General features: G+C 40.0%; 1 protein-coding gene across 4 annotated transcripts in view; it reads right to left on the bottom strand.

The window, feature by feature from the left end:
- Positions 1-11,381: 11,381 nt before the first annotated feature.
- LOC121298961 (E3 ubiquitin-protein ligase RNF38-like) overlaps positions 11,382-25,678 on the bottom strand; it is a 142,228-nt gene continuing 127,931 nt past the window's right edge. For all 4 annotated transcript variants that reach the window (XM_041226350.1, XM_041226360.1, XM_041226369.1 and 1 more), the window contains one exon: positions 11,382-15,370. In XM_041226350.1, the coding sequence (XP_041082284.1) occupies positions 15,308-15,370 (63 nt within the window). In that variant the 3' untranslated portion in view covers positions 11,382-15,307. The remainder of the gene's footprint in view (positions 15,371-25,678) is intronic.

Here is a 25,678-nt window from a genome sequence, read left to right as displayed (position 1 = left end):
TTTTAAGAGGGACCCAAATCTTTTGTGAAAAGCTAAAAGTTTAATAGATATTAAACTTTAGAAACTATTTATTTTTAAAATGGGAAAGGGAAACTCTGTAGTTCAGGGAGAAGGAACAGAGTGATCAGAATGGCGAGTTTTGAATTTATTTGAATACTTTTGCTTTTTTTCACTACTTTAATCAATCATTGGTATCCGACTCAGATTCATTCAATATCTCATGTACACTTCGGATTCCCAAAAGTTCAACATTTACATAAATCTCGTCTGTCATGTTTATTGCGATAAATTCCAATATGTCTGCCGTTTTTGTTTTTAAATTCTAGGTGTATGGATATCGTTAGATTATTACCATAACCCTGGTTCCCTGAAAAGGAATGACAACCATTACCGAATGGGAAGAGCTTCTCTGACCGTCAATCACTGAGCATATATAAAAAAGCTGCCCTGTCAGGGCCCTGCTGTGAGGGGAAAGTCCCTTCCACCTCCTGTTGAAGAGGGACGTCCTCACAGTAGGTCACGTCCCTGCTTTTGCTGTCTGTCACTCTTGCTGACCTAGTTAGTTATAGATATTGGGCCAGTAGTATCTCCTTAGGGAGGACAGTACAGCTGCTTCTCAGTTGTGCAGAGTGATCGTTACAACCTTTGGCAAAAAGGATGGATTTATTCTTAATGTTACCCGCGAGTCATTGCCCGTAAAAGCCATGCATGTGTCATCAATGGACAGCGCATGAAGCTCACTTACTCGTCTGGCAGACGTAATGGTTATTAAAAATGCCACCTTGAAAGAAACAACGCAGTTCTGCTGATGCCATGGGCTCGAATGGGGCCCGCAGTACCAGTTCTAGATCCCACTTGGGGACCATACTTTTCATGGGAGAACAAAGCCTCCGAGCCCCTTTAAGAAATTGCACTGCCTGGAAATGTGCCAATTTTGTCATTGCACACTGATATTGCTGCCAGGTATACTTTCAAAGTGGATGCTGATTTTCCTGTGTCAAACTAGTGTTGTAAGAAAGTTAATATCGTCTCAATAGGGCAAGTCACAGGATCGTGACCTTCGGCAAGGCACCAGTCTTGGAAAACTTTCCATTTGTATGAGTCCTGGGCTCTATTGCTCGGCGTTCTAGCAGACTGTATTGTTTCTATTACTGCATCTGGCAAACCTCGTCTGAATAGATGGCTCCATTCAATGGCCAGACCCAGAGTTGGAGCTGGGCTGGGTTTGGGTGCCATAATAACCCTTCCGCTTGGCTCAGGAGGTCCTTGTGCAGTGGCATCTGCCGCGGCTGACCTGGCAACATGTCGGAGAGGAGAACCTGCAAAACCTGTGCTCTCTCCACCCTGATCCTCTGTAGTGTCGGGTAATAATGATAGCAGAGGGAACACATACAATAGCCCCTGTGGCCAGGGGTGAGCTAGCGCATCTACTCCCAGGGGGTCCCCATCTCTCTCCATGGAGAACCATAGGGGGCAATGAGTGGAATTGGCTGTGGCAAGAGGTCGACTCGTGCAGGTCGAAACCTCTCCCAAATCTGTTTCACCACTTGAGGATGCAGCCTCCACTCCAAGCTATGTGGAGCTCTTCTGGGCAGGAGGTCTGCTGCCTTGTTGTCCACACCGGGGAAGTGAACTGCCCTGATGGAACACAAGTTTCTGTGCGTCCAGGTCAGGAGTCTATGCTCTGCGTGGTGAAGGCCCGGCGAGCGCAGGCCGCCTTGCTTGTTTATGTAGGCTACCACTGTAGTATTGTCCGTCCAGACCAGCACGTTTGTGCACTAACTGCTGGCGAAAATGAGATAATGCCAGGTTCACTGCTTGCAGCTCTTGTGCATTTTGTGCGCTTGCTGCCAATATCCCTTCCACTATGTCTGCCTCCGTTGCAACTCCTGCAGCCTCTCAGCCAGCTGAGTCTGGTACAGGACCAGTATAGCCATTGCACTGGCTGCTCTAGCTGACAGTGCCGTGGACACGTATACCTTTTTCAGCATGGCGTCTGTTGTTCTGCACGGCTTGGAAGGGCAGGTAGGGTCTTTGTCCCCTTTGGTAAGGGTTGATCCCTGCACTAGTACTGTGACTGTGTCCCCGATGGTGGGGAACGTGCCTAGACCTGCTTCTTGGGCTCCTGCGGTGTGTAGCAGGGCCTCTGCTGTCCTAGAGGCTGAGAGGGTGGATGCTGGGTTGCTCCAGGATGAGCGTACCAGCTCCAGAAAATCCTGGCACAAGGGGAGGGCATGCTGTGGATGCCCCTTCTGCTTTAAGAAGTGGTTCCCCTTTCCCTACTGCTCCGCTGGCCAGGGAACATCCGTGGCAGCAGCTGCACGCTGCATCAAGGCCCAGAACTCCTCCTTCTGTGATACATGCGGAAGGAGCGGTATAGAGCCCCCCACTGTGGCCTGCATAACTGATGTGGAGGGTTTGGACTCTCACCTGTCCTTTTCCTCATCAAACTTGTAGATGGTACTTTTTTGGTGGCTATGCTGCCCCTTACTGTGAGTATAGATCCTCTTCAGGTCACCACAGTGTGGAAAACCAGACGACAGGTAGGTCTGACATTTTGCTCCATATGTTTTTTATCCAAATTTTATCTCCAATCTGCTTTCAGGCTGGGATTTAGTTCAATAAGCATATACTTTGTTGCTGAAATGGTCATCGATTTTGTGTCCACCCAGAATGAGAACCAATTCTGTCAGAGTCTCCTTTGTCATGTGTGACCCTAAAACCTTTGCTCCCTTGTACAAGGTGCTTGCACCTTTTTGAATTAAAAATGTATGGGGCAGACATGTATGGGCCTTTGATAGAACCAGCTTCATTTCTGTGGGGTTTCCCCACTGATGATGGAAATGAAAATGCAAAGATGGGAGCCTGTTGTTTTGCAGACATCAGGCCCTAAAAACTGTCACCCACACCTGAGCTGCGTAGCAATGGATAAAGAATCCAGTAGTGGCTTTGACAGACCCACTGAGAACAGAGACTGACCAAGACTTTGCCTTTTGCTGGGAACCTGGAGCAGATTTCATCCAGTTCTTTCTTCTAACTTAGCTTGTGTTTTTCATGCAAGTTTGATCCGCTTTTATTGTGCCTGAAAAACACAAGCCAAGTTAGTAGAAATAATTGGGGTAACCTCAACCTCCACCACTTTTACAGTTGTGCCTATGCTCTGTGCTGGCCAAGGCTGCCCCAATGGTTTCTTGAAACTTGTCTTGTGTTTTTGATATCTCCACCTCAAATGGTTGGGCAGTTCTGATAACTTGGCACTTTTTCACATTTCCAATGTGTTTTGTTTCAGATATCACTTTTTTTGCAAAATTGTGAAACCTATATTGAGGCAATGTATTGCCGTTTGGATAGAGTAAATGTAAATAGTAGCCTAGTCTGTTGAAAGGGTTAAGGTGTGAATCTGTGTAGCGTAGCGGTTATGTAAGTGGAGTGAAAATATTACTATATAGGGTTCTGTAAACAATAAGTAGTTGTCATGCTGTCAAAAAACTATAAATACCTCCAATGTTTTGATTCAAACACATGCTCCCCTGAGAAAGATATGAACAACATGTCGAAAAGTTGGGCAGCTGGCTCTTTGAGCTAATTATATATGTATATATTGTAAAAGAACTGCAACTCAGGGTTCGTTGCCCCTTTAAACCAGGACCCAGGACACAGAAATGGAATTTTATAGCGCTTGCGCGCACTTTTAATAAACACAAACAAAAAAACAAAATACAAACACAGACAAAACACCTAGCTCTTTTTTGAGCACTAACTATACACATGATCTTCCCTGACTAATAAGGGACAGCTAAGCTGTTTCCCCATCCACAAACTACAACACACAGTTTCATAACAATACCTTTTGATGGTTGCACACGCTCACAACTGGGCTCTCCACACTGCAGCAGCCCTGAACAGACTGTCTGCTCTCTTTAAATTCCCTGCACCTGGCTCTAATTTACAATATACACCAGGTGCAGGGGTAACTAATAATAAAACAATTAACACCAATACACAAAACGTGCATTCTCACATGTTTTTTGGCAGGGAGGATTTTAACCCCCTCCCGGTCGTATTACACGTCCTCCCCCTTGTCTTTATAAGACGCTGGCCATTTAATGGCCACCTCCCTGCAAACCTCGAAACAGCAACACACATTCTCCCCACTCATTCACTCACTCCCCCTTCCCATGCTAAGTAACGGTCTGACCCGTCCCCCTTACAATATATGTAACATAAAAGACAGACGAGACAAACTGAACAGACAAGTCCTGCAACAAAGCAATTGTCCAGGTCAATATATTTTTCAATTTGAAAGTAAAAATATATGAAAGCATGACAAGCTTTATATACAAAAATCTTCACTACTATACAATTGAACAAGAACTGTTGAGTATTTATTTTCGTTTCATACAGTATTAAATGGCAGTGTTTATATGGTAGTGAAAAATAAACAAATATTAAGATAGATAAGAAATAAATGTCTGTATTGATTTATGTATTCATTTATTTCAATATTTATTAATGTTTTACTTTTACCGAATATATAGGCTATCTTTCAGCATAGCTAATTCTCTGAAAAATGCACGTTCCTTTTTGTCCAGTGGGGACTACAAATAGTGTTACTCTCATCAACCAGTATCGAAAGGAACCGTACTTCCTTGCACCAATAGGGACCACAATGAGAGTTACACGGAGAGGAAACCAACATTTTTCAGAGCTCAAGATCATAATCTCAGAATGATGATGACTCAAATCTCCAAAACAAAAACAGTCCTGAGAATTCTCAGCTGGATGACTTTTAAAATACTGTTTTTCTCAACTAATTATCTAGCACTGACGGTAACACAACACACTTGCAAACTGAAGGTTACAGTTTCACCAAATCCCATGCATGTCAGATCTGTCAGGCAAAGGTTCCATTTTAAAACAGAAATAAATGATTTAATATAAATGATATATGTCACAATAAGTGCATTCCCAAGGATTTCTCCATGTTGAAAAAACAAGTTAATTGTGATTGCTGTATAGAGAGGAGTCAGGCAGTTCTCGCACTTCGCTGATAATTTGGCGTGAGGTACTACCGTTCCTCTCATATACCTCTTTTTTTTTTTTTTTTTTTTAGCATTGGTTTCAAAGTTTGTTAACACAAGACTTGAACCTGGTCCATTACCTGCAGTGCTCTTGCTGAGAATCTTGACTGACTGAGGTGCTGAATCTTTTAATTATTGGGTAAGCGTTATATTTCGCTTTCTGTATCTCAAATACTGGTGTGTGGGGTAAGATATATGGTTTTTATTTCTCTTAGTTATAGGGAGCTGGCATATTGGCTGCTTTAGGACTTCGCTGTGGGCAATATACCGTACGGTGACAAAGGATTTCTCCTGACTTATATTCTGTGGCGGAAGCCCAATTAATCAATAATCAACAATTACATAATTAATGCTCCAGACACACTGACATGTATTTTGGTAGGGAGGAATTTAACCTCCTCCCTGCAGATCCAAGACACACACAAAACAAAACCATAAACACACTTTTATATATACATATATTATGGCCAAGCTGGCCGTAGCTTTGGGGTCTGTGCCCATTTAAAACGTGACCCAGAGATGAAACCGATTTAAGTGCTTCAGCGCACTTTGATTCACAACACAAAACAAACACGTAGCTCTCATTGAGCACTCACTACACAATGCAGGTCCCTGTCTAATATGCAGGACAGCTAAGCTGTTCACCTGACATATAACACCAAACAAACGCTTTAATAAATTTTTTATAAAACTAAAACGTAGGTTTTAAACAGACCTTTAGACTTTCTGTCAGGCTCTTCACTCAAAGAGCCATAAACAAAAAACACAAAACAAAACATATTTATATTGGAGACCCCCCTGTCCTGCTACATGTGTTACAATATATAGATATAGATATAGATATAGATATAGATATAGATATAGATAGATAGATAGATAGACACATACACAGTGCCTATAGAAAGTCTCTACCCCCTTTCGAAATTTTCACCTTTTGTTGCCTTACAGCCTGGAATTAAAATTTATTAAAATAATTTGTTTTTTTCATTTATCTACACATCCTACCCCACAACTTCCAAGTGAAAAAATTATTCTAGAAATTCTAGCTCAGGTGTAACCAATTGCCTTCAAAATCACACACTAAGTGAATGGCCTCCATCTGTGTTAAATTGTACTGATTCACATGATTTCAGGATAAATTCAGCAGTTCCTGTAGGTTACCTCTGCTGGGTAGTGCATTTCAAAGCAAAGACTCAACCTTTGAGCACGGTCAAGACGATTATTAAGAAGTGGAAAGTGTATGGAACCCCCAAGACCCTGCCTAGATCAGGCCATCCCCCTAAACTGAGAAAGGAGGAGACTGATCAGAGAGGCTACCAAGAGGCCAATGGCAACTTTATAAGAGCTACAGCCTTTTATGGCCAAGACTGAGTGTGTATGTGACAACAATATCCCAGGCACTCCACAAATCTGGCCTGTATGGTAGGGTGACAAGAAAACCCACCTTGAATCTTATGGGGATGCTTCTCATCGGGAGGGACTGGGGCACTTGTCAGGATAGAAGGGAAAATGAATGGAGCAAAGTACAGGGAAGTCCTTTAGGAAAACCTGCTGCCCTCTGCAAGAAAGCTGATACTGGGACCAAAGCACACAGCCAAAGCTACACTGGATTAAATGTCCTTGAGTGGCCCAGTCAGGACACCGACCTAAATCCAATCAAATCTGTTGCATGACTTGAAGATTGTTCATCAACGCTCCCCAAGGAACTTGACAGAGCTTGAACAGTTTTGTAAAGAAGAATGGTTAAATATTGCCAAATCTAAGCATGCAAAGTTGGTAGAGACCTATCCCAACAGACTCACAGCTGTATTAACTCAGGGGGATGGAGACTTATCCAATTATGATCTTTCAGCTTTTAATTTTTAATATATAACTTTTTTCCCCTTAACAGTGTAGAGTATGGTGTATAGATAAGTGGAAAAAAATCCTCATTTAAATGCATGAAACTCTAAGGCACTGACACAACAAAATGTGAAAAAAAGTTCAAGGTGGTTGCAGCAGGGTGGTAGGAAAGCCCTGCTTAAATGTATTGTGTTGTTTATTTTTAGAACGGTGTCGCGCCCTCTCCGCCCCTGTATCGTGTTATTTTGTGTTTGTATTATGATGTATTTGTTGTACTTATTTATATATGACTCAAAGCGCTGCGTTTTGTTGTTGTTATTGTTTAAGTGTGTTTTGTCAGAGGCGAGGGAGCAGCTATTCCTCTGCCAGAGTAATTAAATAAACATGTGCAGATTGTGGCCGAGGGGTAATAGAATAATAACTAGCTAGTTAAACAGCTATAAACACGGTATAAACAGTCTGCTGCGCTCTCAGTTCGGGGTGGGTGTTCGAGAGGCGGAATGAGAGGGAGAGAGGAGAAATTGAAAATAATAATAAGGATCAGTGAAGGCAGTTGCCCAGGCTGACCTTAGTTTTAGTTTGTGATTTGTTTTATTTAAACCTTTATTATCGCTCTGAGAGCAGTGTGTGTTTTTTTTAAATATACTATTTATTTTTTGTTTACCAAACGTTGCACCACACGTCTTTTTGAACTGCAGTACCTTCCTGTTTGTTAATCTTCTGTCTTCTGGCCTGATGTCACCTCAATGCCATTTCCTGCCACAGAGGTGTAGACTTGCTATAGGCATTGTGTATATATACAAAACAAAATCTTGTCTAAATAAGTTATATTGGTTTCAACAAAACCCTCCCAACTCAGTAATGAACATTTCCCCATCTTCATTTAAGAGTATAAAGTAGTGTAAAAAGTCTGTATACACATGGCAAACGTATGAAAATGCATTTTATTTTAAAATAAAAAAGGTAAACCTAGGAAATTTCGTATGCAAATGTTCTGGTCAAAATGGGAGACTTGTCAGGTATGACGGCGTGATGTGTGATGTGTATACTCAGTTATAGTTTGTTTTCATTAAAAACATCTTTTACATGCGTAGCTTAAACAGTCTTTAAATAATGAATGCTTAATGTATTAACTATGCGACCTGTTTCTAAACGATTGTGCCGATTTAAAGTAGACTATTTTTTAAATATATTTTTGGGATTTCAAAACTTGAAAGTTGAAAGTAAATGATCATGAAAGTTTTCACGAATGTTGTTGCTCTGTGTTTTGTGCTGTTATGTCTGGAATAAACATGAGTCATGTAAATTATATTAACAATTCATAAAGTATTACATACAAAGTTATTGTTTACAGATTTGTTTATATATTTATTTTATATACAGCACACACACAGTATTGACAGTGAGAAACACAGGAGATACCAAATTAGACAGATGACAATATTTTAGTCTATGGCTGTATTATTTGGTATCCCCCGTTTCTCATTGTAAATCAATATCAATCAAACCTTTTGTGTGTGGTAATGGGGCACAGGTAGACACACTGCAAGTTTGACATTTCTAGAAGCCCCACTGCCTGAAATGTACAGGGGATACCAAATAATACAGCCATAGACTAAGATATTGTCAGCTGTCTAATTTGGTATCCGAAACTAATCCCAAAATAGCTTTTTCTTATTGGTGTACCTGCGTACCAGTTATGTGAACACCTGCTTATACAGTATACTGTTCAAATTTTACATAATGTGTTTTTTAAAATTAAAACCTATTTTTCTGATCTGTTTATTTTCAGATTATTGGTTTACTGAGAAAAATGTGAAATTTCAGCATTCAAACAAAGTGCCTATTTCCATTATCTGTGTAATGGACCTCCCAGATTTGTATGATTACTCAAAAAAGTATTCAACCAACCCTGTTGGGTGTGGAACACCTGTTGTCCATTTTAATCCACCTTGCTTTCTTAGCATCATGGTCTCCCTGAATAGATAGTGGCCCTTTTCTCAACCACAGGCAAATTATTTTAATTTCAGTAGGCAAAAATATTGTACATTTTGATGGGATGGGACATTTATTGGCCGATAAACCCACAACTCTCATTTACTAACCATCTTAGTGTCCCTGAATACAGAACACAGTTAATAAGCATGGCATCCTGTAGGTGCACTAGTACCAAGTTACCTTCACAAAGACACAGCACTGCGATACTTGTATTGGTAAAGAAACCAAACCTTTTCTCATACATCATAGGTACTCATCTATCACCCAGAATGCACTACTGTAGCTATTGGCTTACTGTGTTTGTTGTACAGCTCCCCATTAAAAATAAATTTATTTTTAAACAGAGACAGCAACAGGATAAGTGTACATCATACATTTATTAATGAACAACCTTCCAAATCCAAAATCGGGCACAAGGATTAAAAATAAAAATTCATTGCACTACATAGTAAAGCATTACTAATAACTCTCATAAAAAATGTATAAAGTTTGTTAAAAATGTATCAAGCCTTCAGATGATTTGGTTACATATATAATACATTTGAAACTACATGTCATGTTAATGATACAATAGTGTGTAAGAAATTAATGAAAACACTTGAATGAATCAGACAAATAAAAAAATACAGAAGCTTTCATATTCTTTAGCAAATTCTGAAATACATAAATAGCAAAATGAGGTAACTGTGAAATGTACCAAAGAGGAGAAAACAAATACCTAACTTGTGCACAGGCCATTCATAAACATGCTGCTGAATAACAAAGAATTGGGTTTAAAAAAGGGAAAACAACAGTACAGTAAAATGTGGATAATTGTAAAGAAACAGTTAAGAAGCTGGCTACTCTGAATTCATTACATTTTAATCAAGTTTTAGAAACACTTTGAACAAAACTGATGTATAAAGAATACGTGGCAAATATTTGGGGGATTAAAAATGTGGACTATCTTTAGGCCCAGTTAGTCTTTCTAAACATAGTTATAGTGCCGAGAAAAAGTTTGTGAACCCCAATGAAAATTATGGAAATTCCAGTGTTTTACCATGATAGTCTTCTTGAATCAAAACCTTTTCTTAAATATCCAATAGGGTTTATATTAACCAATTCCATGTCTTTTGAAACAAAAAGATGTATGAATTAGATAAACAATGAGTAATTAATTTTCAGGGTATGTGAAAAAGTAAGTGAACCCCTGGTTTTATCAGCTCAATTAAGGGGATAATTAGAATCAGGTGTTTAAATAATTAGGTAGATCTTAATGGGTGAGTTTGGGAGGCCCCACCCTATATAAATATCAGAAACTTTGAGTTTGGTCTTCACCATACAGGTGTGTGGAAACACGTCATGCCACGATCAAAAGAAATCTCTGAGGACCTCAGAAAAGGTTATTAATGCTCATCAGTCTAGAAAGGGTTGCATAACCATTTCTAAGGATTTGGGGCTCCACCTCCACTGTCAGACAGATAGTCTACAAATGGAGAAAGTTCAAGACCACAGTCACTACCCAGGAGCGGTCGTCCTACCAAAATCTCTCCAAGAACAAACCGGAAAATCATTAAGGAAGTCACAAAGAACCCTAGAGTAACACTCAAAGATCTGCAGGCCACTCTCGCCTTGGCTAGTGTGAGTGTTCATGACCCAACTATCAGAAAAAGACTGAACAAGAATGGTGTTCATGGAAGGATTGCCAGGAGGAAACCACTTCTCTCTAAAAAGAACATTGCTGCCCTTCTGAAGTTCACCAAAGACTTCTGGAAAAATGTTCTCTGGACAGACGAGTCAAAGGTAGAACTTTTTGGCCTCAATGAGAAACGTTGTTTGGCAAAAACCAAACACTGCGTTCGAATAGAAGAACCTCATCCCAACCGTCAAGCATGGTGGTGGGAGTGTGATGGTTTGGGGATGCTTTGCTGCCTCAGGACCTGGACGGCTTGCCATCATTGACACAACCATGAATTCTGCATTGTATTAGAAGATTCCAGAGAAGAATGTCAGGCAATCTGTTCGTGAGCTGAAGCTGAACCGAAAGTGGGTCATGCAGCAAGACAATGATCCTAAACATACAAGCAGATCTACGAATGGCTGCAGAAGAAGAAATTCTGCGTTTTAGAATGGCCTAGTCAAAGTCCGGACCTAAACCCCATCGAAATGTTGTGGCAGGACCTGAAGCGAGCTGTCCATGCAAAAAAGCCCTCAAATGTCACGAGCTGAATCAGTTCTGTAAGGAGGAATGGGCCAAAATTCCTCAAAACTGATGTGAGAGACTAACCAACAGTTACAGGAAACGCTTAGTTGAAGTCATTGCTGCTCAAGGGGGTGTCAGCAGTTACTGAATCTAAAGGTTCACATACTTTCTCACGCATGGATATTGAACGTTGAATCATTTGTGCATAAATAAATGTTGAAAAAGTTTTTGTCTCATTTGTTTAATCAGGTTATCTTTATCTAGTATTACGACTTAGATTAAGATCTAATAACATTTTAGGTTTGAAATATGTGAAAATTGTAAGGGGTTCACAAACTTTTTCTCAGCACTGTAAAATGGGGGGCAAAATCATGCAAAAACACAAATGGATAGTACAGCATGCTCAGACATGGCCTGGGCAACACAAGCAAAGCAAAATCCTACTGAGTCCTGATGCTTTGTGTACCATACATGCTGTGGAGGCTTCTAATTACATTTATCTTCATTACAACACATGGCAGTTAATCACCTTTCCTCCCACTGCCTGCTGCAAGCTGGGTTGTTTGAGACTGTGTGCGTGTGTGCTTTAGTTTTATAAATACCTAGCTTCGGAAGAAAGCCTACTTCTCACAATCCATGAAATAAACAGTTACTGAAGTGGTTATCCTTAAGAGAGTGTGACAATTCAATTTGGTGTGAACAACTCTCCAGAACAATGAATCATCCTAATTTGAATTTGTGTCAGTTTCATACAAAAAGTAACCCCAAATTCTGTACTTAAAGCTATATATTTTATAAACTGTATATTTTATTAGTTTTTTTTAAATGTTTTCTTTCTTAATTTATTCCAATACTGTGCTGGAGCACCAAGCTGACTGCACACACCTGTAATAGGTGTGCATTTCAGTAATAGGTTCTGTTCTGTAGTAAGTTTATAATAATGGTAGCCCCACCCCACCCCACCTCACTTAAAAAAATAGTTTAAATCTTAGTTTACAATCTTTTGTGCATCCATTATTGTGTAAAGCCTAAAGCTCCTGCTCCCCACCCCCTCAAATGATCCACATACCATTGCACTACCGTTCTCATACTATGGCTTGTACAGTACAGCTGTTGCCACTTGCTAAACTGATGGTTGGCTAGAATGCAATCCCAGAAATCTCAGCCTACTAGCTAAGGATATGGGCTGAGGTAATAACCATCTCAAGAGCACAATTATTAGGGAGGAAAACAACCCAAAACAAACGAATAATTTGAATAAAAATGATGGAATTGTCTGGTCTCCTGCATACATGTTTTTTGGAACCACATATTGATAAAACCAATAGTCAAATTAGCCAGTGAATAAAATGCTCCTGCACACACTTGTATCCAGCAGATACAAGAATCCAATACAGCCCACATTCATACAGTACGCAACTCAACTACCTGTCACACCCAAACCTAGGAAACAATGGCAGCAACAGGAAATGAACTGCATTCACATATCTGTCACACTAACAATCACTTCAATTTGCAACAGCGGACAACAGACATTTCAGTTTTAGACTGTAGTATTATAGGCAAATAAAGGATAATTATGATGTGAATTACTATTTGATTATGAATATGACTGTTTTAAATACACATGTTAAAACATTCTGGCATGACTTTTGTTCACACTATTTAAGCCACTGGTTGGTCTCCATACACATCGCAATAAGGCAACTGTTTGCAAACACATTATTATCTACTGTGAAAAATACTACTGGGGCTGTTCATTTTGGCTTAAAAAATCATACAAGCATGACATTCATGAACAGGCTTGCTCCTTTTCAACACTCATTTTTCAGATGTGGGGGCACAAAATACCATAATAAATCAATCACCTTTTACCTTATTTATTTTTGAGCCAACCCTGGTTCTTCATTGATATATGAAGAACCCTGTTAATTGTGTGAAAGGTTGCAAGTGTTTTGCTGCTTAATGCGATCATTTTCCATTTATGTTTTGCTTCTGACCAGCAGCAGAACAAGCTTAGCTGGTTAGAAATGACAAACTGAAGGTGGAGAACCTGTTAAATGTGTACTTTAAAAGATTAGTGGCTTATTGCAGTACTTTGTGAGTCCCTAAAAAATAAACACTGGAAAGGAGTAAGTCTAATCATAAACCCTGCCCCTACCACCCTCAATCTCCTACAAATGACCTTGTAAGAGGCAATAGTATTTGATGGTCTGGCAAATAAGGAAATTTGTATTTGTGCTGTTAAAAATTAAATTTAAAAAGTTACAATTGACAACCAAAATGTGCTAAGCAGCAACATTGCAGCTGACACAATGCTGTTGTAGAAGTTTGGGGTGTAGTGGTGGGGAACAAAGCAGCACTTAGACATTGGCAAGGTGCAGCACAGCCCATGGAACGAGAGACCCAGATGTTGAAGTACGGCACATTTTTTAAGTGATAAATTAATGAACAGTAGACAGAGATATATTTTTTTTATTAAAAAGGTGGATTTAAATACCAGTACCCTTTAACTCTACTTTGATTCCACTTGTGTCCCCCCACCCATGGGGTATTTTATTACCATCACAAAATATAATAAATGGAAAAAGGTCTAAGAATAAGCAGTTTTATTTATTTTACAATAATGGTATTGGAATCTACAACTATTCAGCTATTCAAAAAATACCCTAGAGTGTAGTGTATTGTTACATCTGTGTTTTAGGAGTGCTTTCTGCAGATCACCCTAAATTATGCATCTATTCATATATAACCAGCAGGAAAAAATCTTCCAGTTTAATAATCAAGTCACTGTTGGTTCTCCTTTGTTCTGATGTGTTGCCAAATGGTTTTGTTATTGTTTTAGGGGCAAAATGCTTTTTTCTTTGCACCACAAACAACTGTATAATGGAAAGTTATTTCCAATTAGGACTACATTAACATATCAGTATGTTATTAGCTCAATGTTTCTGGCAGTATAGAGGTGATTCCTGAAATCTGAATACACAAAACAAAATACACATTTGAGAATTCATAGTCACATTGTAAATAAAGGTGGCTTTCAGACAAAAAATTTAGAAGAATATTTTTTTCTCTATTTCTTCAGTTTTGAAATCATTGGTTAGTGGGTATCTCAATCCCTTATAGCTAAAATTTTTGGGGGAAAATCTGAAAAAGTTTGTGTAGAAATATTTACGACTTTAATCTAGCAGTGTAGAGCAAAATCAAAAGCAATCCTTTCAAACATCCTGCCATGAGAAAAAGACCATTTCCACACACCAGCATGTTTATGTCAAAAAGTAAAAGGAAAAAGGACAAGCGCACGGTTTGTGTAACAATGACGTGTTCTCAGAAGAGGCCAGAAAAGCCAAACTACATACGATTCAAGACTTGCTGTACCCTGAGAATTCAGTGCGCAGCTAGGATATAAAAGGAAGAAACCTGTGTACAGTACTAGTACTGTATAAATAACACACAAGATTATATATGGCGGGATAATTAATATCACACACGTACACAAACCCACACCTGTCTCATTACATGCAGGCATATAAGGGTTACCAATTACATTCATTCTTGAAAAAGCAAACCCGCTTACGCACATATTCACACAAGTACATGTGGCTACAAGCACATGCTCATCCACACTGCGATCGCACCAGCTCACAGTCTCTAAAGGCTCTATATAAAGTAGATTGCTATATTCGGCTTTTTCACCTACCACATTTCTTTTTTTTCTTTTATATACATGTTCATATATAAAAAGGGCATGCTTAAAGATCACGTCCACTGTAATCTTTAGCGCAACACTCAAAAAGCAGAATGCACACACACACCGGGGAAAGTCAGTGCACACACACACAACACCGGGGAATGTCAGTGCACACACATATAACACTGGGGAATGTTAGTGCACACATATAAAAACGAAGCTAATAATAATAATAATAATAACAATAATAGACATAATTATTATAATCTTTGGAGTTCCAATCAGACAGTTAGTATAAACAATCCCATAATTCATAATTGAAGACTATAGAGGCTTAATATTTTGATTAAATCACACAGTGCAAAGAAAGGTCACATTTTTTTTTTGTGTAAAAAGGAAGGCTGGAAGCCAAAATAAAGATAAATGAGGGACACATGAGGAGTAAGTTCAATGAGAAGTCTGTATATACATGTAAATAGGAACACCCAGACAAGAATGGTGTTATTTCATTGGTCATTCAGAATCACGATGCACTTCTGAAGCATCAGCTCTGCAGATTGGACAGGTACGGTTTGCCTAGGATGGAGGGAAAAAAAAAAAAAATTAGGGTGCAATATTTTTTTAGTAGAGTTGCATTTGTTCCAACAAGTACAATAACACTTAGAATTGATTTCCAATGATGGGTTCTATGTCTAGGCAACATCAAATGCCATTTTTAACCACTAGGTGCAAGTGACAGTAGATTCTTGTTATCTCAAACCATTTGGGATGGTTCAGATTAGTCATTTACACAGATTGGAATTGATATCAGTCTAGAAATGTCTAGCATAATCCAATATATGATACCATTTTAAAGTTGTATGTATAAAAATTGGGGGAGATACCAGCGACCGTTGCAAGGGGCTCAGCGCCATTTTCTTTAGAGGCCTGTTGCGTTGGAGTGAACGCAGCGATCTTGAAGGATAATGGTTACCCTTTCATTTCAGGGAACCAGGGTTACGATAATAACCTAACCTTCCCTTTCAAGTATAAAATGGAACCATTACTGAATGGTATACAATATGCAGGACTTGCAGCACCAGCAGATGTTCTAAAAAGGAAGACAAACTACCTTTAGCATTTTGGCTGGACCTATTGAGGTTTTATGGCATATGGTCCACAGTATAGTATATATGCTGCAAGGTTACACTGAGCAACCTTTGCATTTAAAAACCAGCAGTCCGATTAATATGTGTGGCTACCTACCCCGGGACTTGAAGTGAAACACAATGAAAGTGTGTTAAAAGGCAGAATGAGTGGCTGCCCCCAAAACCAGGGTTCTGCTGATCTATGACCAGTCGGTAGAAGCACGTAAAAGTATGCGCTGTGGCCCTATCTATCACCAACGGGTCCCCGTCTCCTGTTATGGAGATCCAGAGGGAACAGTGGGTCGATTCCTGGGAGGCAAAGAGATCTATCGCCACTCTCCCGAATCTCTCCTAGGGTGTAGCCTCAATTCTGGCGCTGGGCACTCCCCTTGAAAGCAGGTATGCTACTCAGTTTGTTACCCCGGGCAGGTGTACTGCCCGAGATGTGCTAAGAGCAAAAGCTTGTGGGCTATGTGACTGAGACTAGGAGACCTGAGGCCGCCCTGAAGGTTTATGTAAGCCACCACTGTCGTGGCTGCCCATATGGACAAGAACGTCTCCTTTAAACCTCCTGCAAAAATTCTTAAAGTCAGATAAACTGCCTGCAGTTCCAAAAGATTTATATGGAGACCCTGCCATTCCACACAGTACCCCAGCCCAGGCTGGATGTGTCCGTGGTGATGACCTACCTTCTGGTGATGCTGTCCAACACAGGTTGTTTCCACCAAGAGAGCGCTTTCAGACAGTGGCGAGACACTGCGAATAGGCGGCCATGGTTCAATGTGGACTGAAAACCCCTGCTATCGAACCAGTTTTGGAGAGGGCACGTGCAAAGGAGACCCAGTGGAAGGGTCTGGGAAGCTGCTACCATCAAGCCTTGAAGTCTGGAACATCACTACTGTGAGCGCTCTGTTGAACTGAAATAAAGCACCAAAGAGGCGGCTATTCAGCATTCTTTCGTCCAACAGACTGGACAGCATGGACCTGGAGTCAGAGTGCACTCTCACATAGGAGGCTGTAGGCGGAGGTGTAAGTTGGCTTTTTGCACGATCAACCAACAGGTCCAACCAAGGTGGTTGGCCAGTGACGAGCTCCGTGTGGACCTCTGCATGTGATGGAGATTGGGTGATTGACTGCAACAGCTGTTGCGTAGTCAATATTTTAAAACTCCTTCCATACAGATTGAGGTCACGGACTGATCTGAGGCCACCATCCCACTAGGAAGTACCTAAAGTAGAACCCTTCCTTCAATTAGAGAGGGTCATTGTGCAAATATCCCATTTTTACAGCAGAGCTGCCACCTCCTGAGACACTACTGCAATGTCTTGCGGGTCCATGACTAATGTTGGAGTCACGCCCCGAAAAGGAGGGGTACCGTGCTTGAACTGCAGAGAGTAGCTGGTATGAACAGTAGTAAGCACCCAGATGTCCATTGTGCACTGACACCAACACCCCATGTGGTTCCCTGAAAAGGGGCCCTAGGCCTGTGGCAGCAAGCTCCTAGGGCTAATGCTGGACTTGTGGCTTAGGCTTTTGTTTCTGCGCCTGGAGGTGGAACTTGTTAAAGCCCCAACGGCACAGCCGCAGGCCGGTTATGAAAACCACCTCTGGCAGTAGTTGCAGCCGGCTGTGCCGGTCTATAAGGCTGCTGGGGCTTTGGGCACCAGTTTGCTCACTGGGGGTGGTCACTTGGGAAGCAGACGCACACTCCTTTGTGGACTCCCATGTGTGGTGAGAGCTCTGTAGCATCTCAGTATGCCCTGGTGAAATGAAGGCATCTAACAGCGGTGCTTTATCCACATCAGGCACGTGGGTCTGGGAAAGCCAAAGCTGCCTTCTTGCGGATATCAAAGCAGCCAGATTCCCACCCCCCAGCCTGCCCGTTCAATATGGAGACATGAAGCAGGTATTTGTTCACCAAATGCAGCTCCTCTGGTGGTGAGGGTCTGTGACTCTCAGAAAAGTGACCTCAACAAACAGGCCTGGTAAGCTACCAGTATGCTGTTGTAATTGCCCAGCCTTGTAGCAGACACACCGGCTGAATAATCACTTCTGAGACCCAACACTGCTTCCTAGGGCAGCTAGTGTCTTTGGTCAGGGGCGCTAGTTTAGGCGCGGTAGCGGGAGCAGTAACCGGGTGACCCCAGGATGACTGGATTTCAGAAAGAAAATGTGGGTACACTGGAGGGACATGGGAGAGGCAGCAGGCTCATCATCAAAGACGGACTGTCATGTGTCATCTGTAGGCCAGGGTACTTGCAAAACTGCTGTCTGACTCCTTATCTTCAGAAGGGAACGTCAGCTCCTGTTCGCTCACCTCCTCAGGATGAATGGATGCCCCAAAGAGACAGGGGGGCAGGTGGAGCTGTTCAGAGTCTGCCGATCTGTTGGATTGGTGAGGAAGAAGACTGTGAAGACGGTTCCTACGTGGGGTTTTTCCCCGGGCATGTCGCCTGCTGTCAATTGGCACAGAGCTAAGTGGAGAGGATGCAGCCACCTCTTCAACAGAGAATGATGGGGAAACGTGTTGTTCTGGTGTAATGGACATAGAGCACTCTGTAGAACAAGACACACCATCTCTCCAGTGTGTGCTTAGAGAAAGTTGCACAAAACTTGTAGAAACTGAGGTTAGTTAGTGCCTCTTGGCATGCTCTGGCCCAAGACAGGAGGAGCACATCTTGAATACTGTGTTCAGTTCTGGTCACCTCGTTATAAAAAAAATATTGCTGCTCTAGAAAGAGTGCAAAGAAGAGCGACCAGAATTATTCCGGGCTTAAAACGCATGTCATATGCAGACAGGCTAAAAGAATTGAATCTGTTCAGTCTTGAACAAAGAAGACTACGTGGCGACCTAATTCAAGCATTCAAAATTCTAAAAGGTATTGACAGTGTCGACCCAAGGGACTTTTTCAGCCTGAAAAAAGAAACAAGGACCAGGGGTCACAAATGGAGTTTAGAAAAAGGGGCATTCAGAACAGAAAATAGGAGACACTTTTTTACACAGAGAATTGTGAGGGTCTGGAATCAACTCCCCAGTAATGTTGTTGAAGCTGACACCCTGGGATCCTTCAAGAAGCTGCTTGATGAGATTTTGGGATCAATAAGCTACTAACAACCGAACGAGCAAGATGGGCCGAATGGCCTCCTCTCGTTTGTAAACTTTCTTATGTTCTTATGTTCTTATGTTCTTAACCTGCAGACTGGTCTTGTAGAAATCACAGGGATAAAACCCAGGCATGATGCAAGTAGCAATGCAGTATACAGTAATATACATCTGCTGCCTCAGTCTGCTCAAACAACCACAGGGCGGGTCAAGACCCAAACCAAGTACTCTGGTACTGGGGACCAGGAACGGTACTGGGATTTATTTATTTATTTTTATTTTTTACAGATACCTTGCCTGGGGAAAAAAAATCTCACAGAAAACAGTACTAAAAATATTTACAGATCAAAAAATAATAAACATAGTTACAAACACTAATTTTAATTTTAAACGTCGACTCAAGTCGACTTGGACCCTGGGAAGAGGCGATACAGCCACCGGCTTCACATGGGGCACAAGGACTCTGTGAGACGTGACAAACAGGCTGTGTGCACAAATACGTGTAATTAGAAACTAATACAATGTTAAAGGAATAATGTATGACAGGGCGTACATTGTGCTGGGATAACATCACGTCTGAGGTTGTGATTTCATCCCAGCACAACACCTGGAATGCATTATACCAATTATACAATGGCTCACGCTGTAAAAAAATAGCAAATAAGACAAATTTCATATGGTTAAAAGAGATTTTAATTAGACAAATGTGGAAATAAAACAGTTCCTGTTTTTCATTTACAACTGTAGTAAAGTATTAACTATGATGTTCTAATATAGGGATGTCACAGTATCAAATTTTGACGGTATGGCAACCGTCAAAAAAATACCACGGTTAACTTTGTACCACAGTATAATTTCATTTTTTGTAATCCGTTTTAAAATGGCTATTTAAAGAAATACACTCAAGTCAAGTCATATAAACAAGAAAAATAACTTAAAAATTTTAAAACAAATACAACACACTGGTATTACAGTCCTATCAGGCACTACCTAACTGGAAGTACAGTGGCTCTCAAAAGTATTCACCCCCCTTGGACTTTTCCACATTTTATTGTGTTACAACATGGAATCAAAATGGATTTAATTAGGAGTTTTTGCCACTGATCAACACAAAAAAAGTCCATAATGTCAAAGTGAAAAATAAAATCTACAAATTGTTATAAATTAATTACAAATACAAAACAGAAAATAATTGATTGATTTGATTGCATAAGTATTCACCCCCTTGAGTCAATATTTGGTAGAGGCACCTTTGGCAGCAATTACAGCCATGAGTCTATTTGGATAAGTCTCTACCAGCTTTGCACATCTGGACACTGCAATTTTTGCCCATTCTTCTTTGCAAAATTGCTCAAGCTCCGTCAAGTTGGATGGGGACCTTTGGTGAACAGCAATTTTCAACTTTTTTGTTTTTAAGCCACTACAGTGTGGCTTTGGCTGTATGTTTGGGGTCATTGTCCTGCTGGAAGATGAATCTTCTCCCAAGTCCCAGGTCTCTTGTAGACTTCAGCAGGTTTTCCTCCAGGGTTTCTCTGTACTTTGCTGCATCCATTTTGCCCTCTATCTTCATGAGCTTTCCAGGCCCTGGCCCAGAGAAGCTTCCCATAGCATGATGCTGCCACCACCATGCTTCACGGTAGAGACGGTGTTCTCAGGATGATGTGCTGTGTTAGGCTTGCGCCAAACATAGAGCTTAGCGTTGAGGACAAAAAGCTCTATTTTGGTCTCATCAGACCATAGAATCTTCTTCCACCTGGTCTCAGAGTCTCCCACATGCCTTCTGGCAAACTATCCGAGATTTGATGTGAGTTTTTTTCAACAAGCTTTTATTTGCCACTCCCATAAAGGCCAGTTTTGTGAAGCACCCAGAATATTGTTGCCATATGCACAGTCTCCCAGCTCAGTCATGGAAGACTGTAACTCCTTTAGAGTTACCATAGGCCTCTTGGTGGCCTCCCTGACTAGTGCCCTTCTTGCCCGGATACTCAGTTTTTGAGGACGACCTGTTCTAGACAGATTCACAGTTGTGCCATTTTCTCTCCATTTCTTAATAATGGACTTTACTGTGCTCCGAGGGATATTCAATGCCTTGGAAATGTTCTTACAGGTGGACTCCATTCAGCTAATTATGTGACTTCTAAAGACAATTGGTTGCACCAGAGTTTATTTAGGTGTGCAAATAGCAAAGGGGGTGAATACTTATGCAATCAATTATTTTCTATTTTCTATTTGTAATTAATTTAGAACAATTTCTAGATTTTATTTTTCACTTTGCCATTATGGACTTTTTTGTGTTGATCAGTGGCAAAAACTCCTAATTAAATCCATTTTGATTCCATGTTGTAACACAATAAAATGTGGAAATGGGGGTAAGGATGTGAGCACTGCAACTGAATACCCTCATCATCTTTATCAGTTTGGACAGCAACCTATTTGTAAGACGGGGGTTATCAACCAGGGGTACGTGTACCACCGGGGGTACTTGTAAGGTTCATAGGGGGTACGCAGGACGACTCAGAAATGCAGAAATAAAAATCAAAGTAAGAACAAATAACGATTTTTTAAAATGTATTATACATTCTCTAAACCACGATGTACACTTATTTAATCTTTGTTTAGCAGCTCAAAGTGAACGGCTAATGAAAAAAACCACAGAATCCATCACGTCCACATTTTCCACCTGTACGCATGCACGGTTTCAATTGCGTGGATTTACACTCCGATATATCGGTGAAGCAGGTGTCTGGTTATTGTACCTACAGAACAGTCTGTGCTGCTCATCGTATCAGTGAAGCACAGTGTTTCTGCATTTTTTAGAAGTATAAATGCTCTGGTAAACATACATAGTCATCATACTTTTTTGTTTATTACGTAGTTCCATTTTATTAACAGCAATAGCAGCTGGTTGAATATGTGTTCAGTGTTTGATACATTTCTTACTTGCAAAAGAAAAAGGCAAAAGTCAGGAAGTGCAAAGCGACAAAGTTGTACAGAGTCCCTTTGGATCATCTTTAGTTAGTAATTAGGCTTCAAAGCCAATGTCTGGGGAAGCCTATTGTTTTTGTTAGGATTATTCTTATAATTATTTATTTATTTATTTTTCTTGCAAAAGTTGCTAAAAAAACTCATGAAATTCGGTACGCTGGTAGATGTGCAATAGTCGGTGATATTCGGCAAATTTGCTTAAGTCACGTAGTCCTGCAGCATTATTGGATTTTGCTGAATTTGTTAAAACGCCTATGTACTGAAAACAACTTAATGCAGAGTTCTGAAAATTGCTACACATGTTGAGGGATAGGCCCTCATTAACTATAGTTAATATGAAGCTGATTGGTACTGTGGTCTGGCAACAACTAATGTCATAAAATTACTATAAAAATATAAAATCATCAAAATTCAAACATCACCTTCTCTGAAACCGCTTATCTGATTGAAACAAAAATTGGAATAAAACATCTCAGTATGGTCATCTGTTATGCTTGTTCAAGGGAAGTTGCTACTGTGAAAACCATGGTGGCCATGCTGGATGACATCATCTGCATACGCAACTGACTCTAAAACTGCCTATAACATTTAAACGGCTGCACCAAACCACACGAAATTCGGCACGGATGTAGAGGACTATGGGACGTTGTACCGTGGTCAATATGGCGGCCTTTGGTCACATGGTGTGGCAGCCATTTCGGGTTTACTGAAAAGTTTAGACAATATTCAAAATTTTTCTTCTCATGAATGGTAAAAAGTACAGCTGTGAGTATTTTTCTACATAGTGCGCTCATGTCCACGACTGATTCCACTTAAGGAAAAATGGATCGGTCACATGGTGTAGCGGCTGTTGGATTTTGCATAAAACGCTTAAATGACAACTCATGAACCCTTTGGCCGTTTGATGTGAATCTTGGGTATACATTACCTTTGTAGTTTCCTCTAAAAAAGTTATTTAGGACAAGTTCCTACATAAACAAACATGGCCGCCATGAGCCAATCAATATGGGTGACATGCCAGTTTTACCCATTTTTCACCCTGAAATGATAAATTCCTACCACTGGGGCACTGCTACCATGGAAAACAGCAGTCTAGGAAAAAAATATTTCTTGAAGCAGCCATTGTTCGCTGGTGTCTAGAAAGAACAGTTTCACTAACTCATGCAACTTAAAACACGGTACACACAGTACAGTATATAAAGACACATACTGTAAACTAAGAAAACATTTTCTGAAGCCCTGATGCAGCTGTACAGCATCCATAGGAAGAAAAAAAAAACTGCCCTGTGCTTTTTAAACCAGAAGACAATCAAAACAATAACAAGTATAATACAGGCTTTACAAGTCACATCAGTACAGTTTGTTTATAAATCGTAATAAGATTGTTTAGAAAAAAATAGTGATCTCAGTTTGTACAGAAATGTACTGTAAAGTGAGATGTGTGTGAAACGCTATTGTATTGATAGCGGAACCAGTAGAAAAAAAATGCACCATTTAAACCAGAAGACAATCAAAACAATAAAATGTATAATACATGAGATGTACAAGTCACACGCTGTACAGTTCGTTTAAAAATCAGAATAAAATTATTTTTATGACTGAACTGTGGTAAAACAGCAATCACAAATCCAGAATATGATGCAACGAACCGCACCTGTAACCCACTTAAAAGACGCATAACGGTGGGGGTGAGGGAGTCAACTTTGTGAGCGAATCTTTCTTTTAACTAATTATTTTTGGTAATGAAAAGTTAAAGGCAGAACTCTTCAGAATCGCTTGCTCTATGAAATCCAATTGTAGCGGTGAAGCTCGCACGGTTATTCACAGAGAATCCTTCCAAAAAGTGGACATTTTAGTATAATTAGAGCTGCGCTGCTTTACTGCCGTAATCATTGTTTACTTAAAATAACCTCGTGGACATGAAGGCATGTACAGAACGGTACACATACTGACACACACACAAACACACACAGTGTAAGTAGGGCTGCCACCTTTTCCACAGACCAAACTCGAACATATTTCTCAGTCGGCCTACTCTATCAAGACTGCAGCTGTAATACAGTTTAACACAACTCGGTACAAATCAGTAATCATGCAGTATACACAGTATTGTGCTCTTGATATTTCTAGCAATTGAACTCGCAAGTCAGAAAAATAGTAGCTATATCATGGTAGACTGGAGGCTAATCTTCAAGGCAATCTGGTTATTTATATTTTCTCTCAATATTAAGCATATTAATATATATATATATATATATATATATATATATATATATATATATATATATATATATATATATATATATATATATATATATATATATATATATATTTTCTTTCAAAATGTTTACCTAAATATTCCACGTGGTTTAGTCTGAATCCCATGCGTGTTTAGACCCTGTTCAGGCTTCAGTTCAGTATCCCAGCGGCGAAATAAACAGTAAGTAAGAAAAAATATTCTTAGTAATTTACACGCAGTGTAGCACCTTAAAAATGGTCCTGGTTTGTCAACGGTTTATTTTTTAACTAGCCTGCATGTTAAACCATCAAACTATCTTTTTTTTTTTAATGCATATTTCAGTGGGTGTTCGTTGTGTAGATGTCAGTAGACACTAACTTATTGTACTTCGTACTACCTCTTAAAAATGTATTAGCGAAAATAATATAATTTGACATCTGGTAGCCAACGTGTTGTTGCTAATCGTGCTGTTTGTTCAGTTTTTATTGTGTTCATAAACTTCAATGTCACCATCCATTTGTTTCATTTTCACAACTTGTAGCTCCTTTTGCCTCTGATTGCAAACTCTTTGATTTTTGTTTTGTTTCACATTGACAGCGTTCATAGGATGTGTACAAAAACGGAGATTTACTTTCTAAAGTTTACCACAAGGGGCCACCTATGACCATAAAAACGGGTAATTCCTGATAAAAATGATATTGCCCTACCCTAATAGTATATCATATAATGTTTATATAAATATATATATATATGTGTGTGTGTGTGTGTGTGTGTGTGTGTGTGTGTGTGTGTGTGTGTGTCTGTGTGTATGTGTGCCCACGTTATTTTTGTAACTCTGATTTTTTTTTTTTTTTATATACTATTATTTGCCATTTTTTCGTAACATTACTGAGAACCAAAGGGACGATGCAATGATCACGATTGACCTGCTAATCGTAATGCAAATAACCACTAAAACTACTGCTGCCACCTTGTTAGCGGAGGCGAACGACATTTTATCATTATACAATGAAGACATGAACAGCCTTGTCAACGCTATATTAAATAAATAAATCAATTATTTAAACAAACAAAATGTACTACATCTGTGATAAGTGATGTATCATTTTATAATAAAGTTAATGTTAATCAATTACATTAAACTGACTGATGACAGTCCACACAAATGTAGATAAACCTCATTGAACATGTGTTCTGAGCTGCAAGGTTTAGAGAAGGCGTTTCTCTAAAAGCTGCGTGTGACGTCAGAAAGACAGCAGCCAAGAGCAGCCGGCGCAGCAAGGTCTGGGTAACAGAACGCAGCAGCTGAAACGCGTATTCTGTGTCGTTGACAGTTTCCTTCAAAACCATTATCAAAATACAGTATCAGTTCACAAAAAGATCTTCCTCAGACAACAGTGATGTTTTGTCCAAATGTTTGCACTGTCTGT

This window comes from Polyodon spathula, chromosome 2, assembly GCF_017654505.1.
Source record: "Polyodon spathula isolate WHYD16114869_AA chromosome 2, ASM1765450v1, whole genome shotgun sequence".
Taxonomy (NCBI): domain Eukaryota; kingdom Metazoa; phylum Chordata; class Actinopteri; order Acipenseriformes; family Polyodontidae; genus Polyodon; species Polyodon spathula.
Note: the sequence above shows the minus strand (reverse complement) of the source record. Positions and strands in the feature narration are given on the sequence as shown.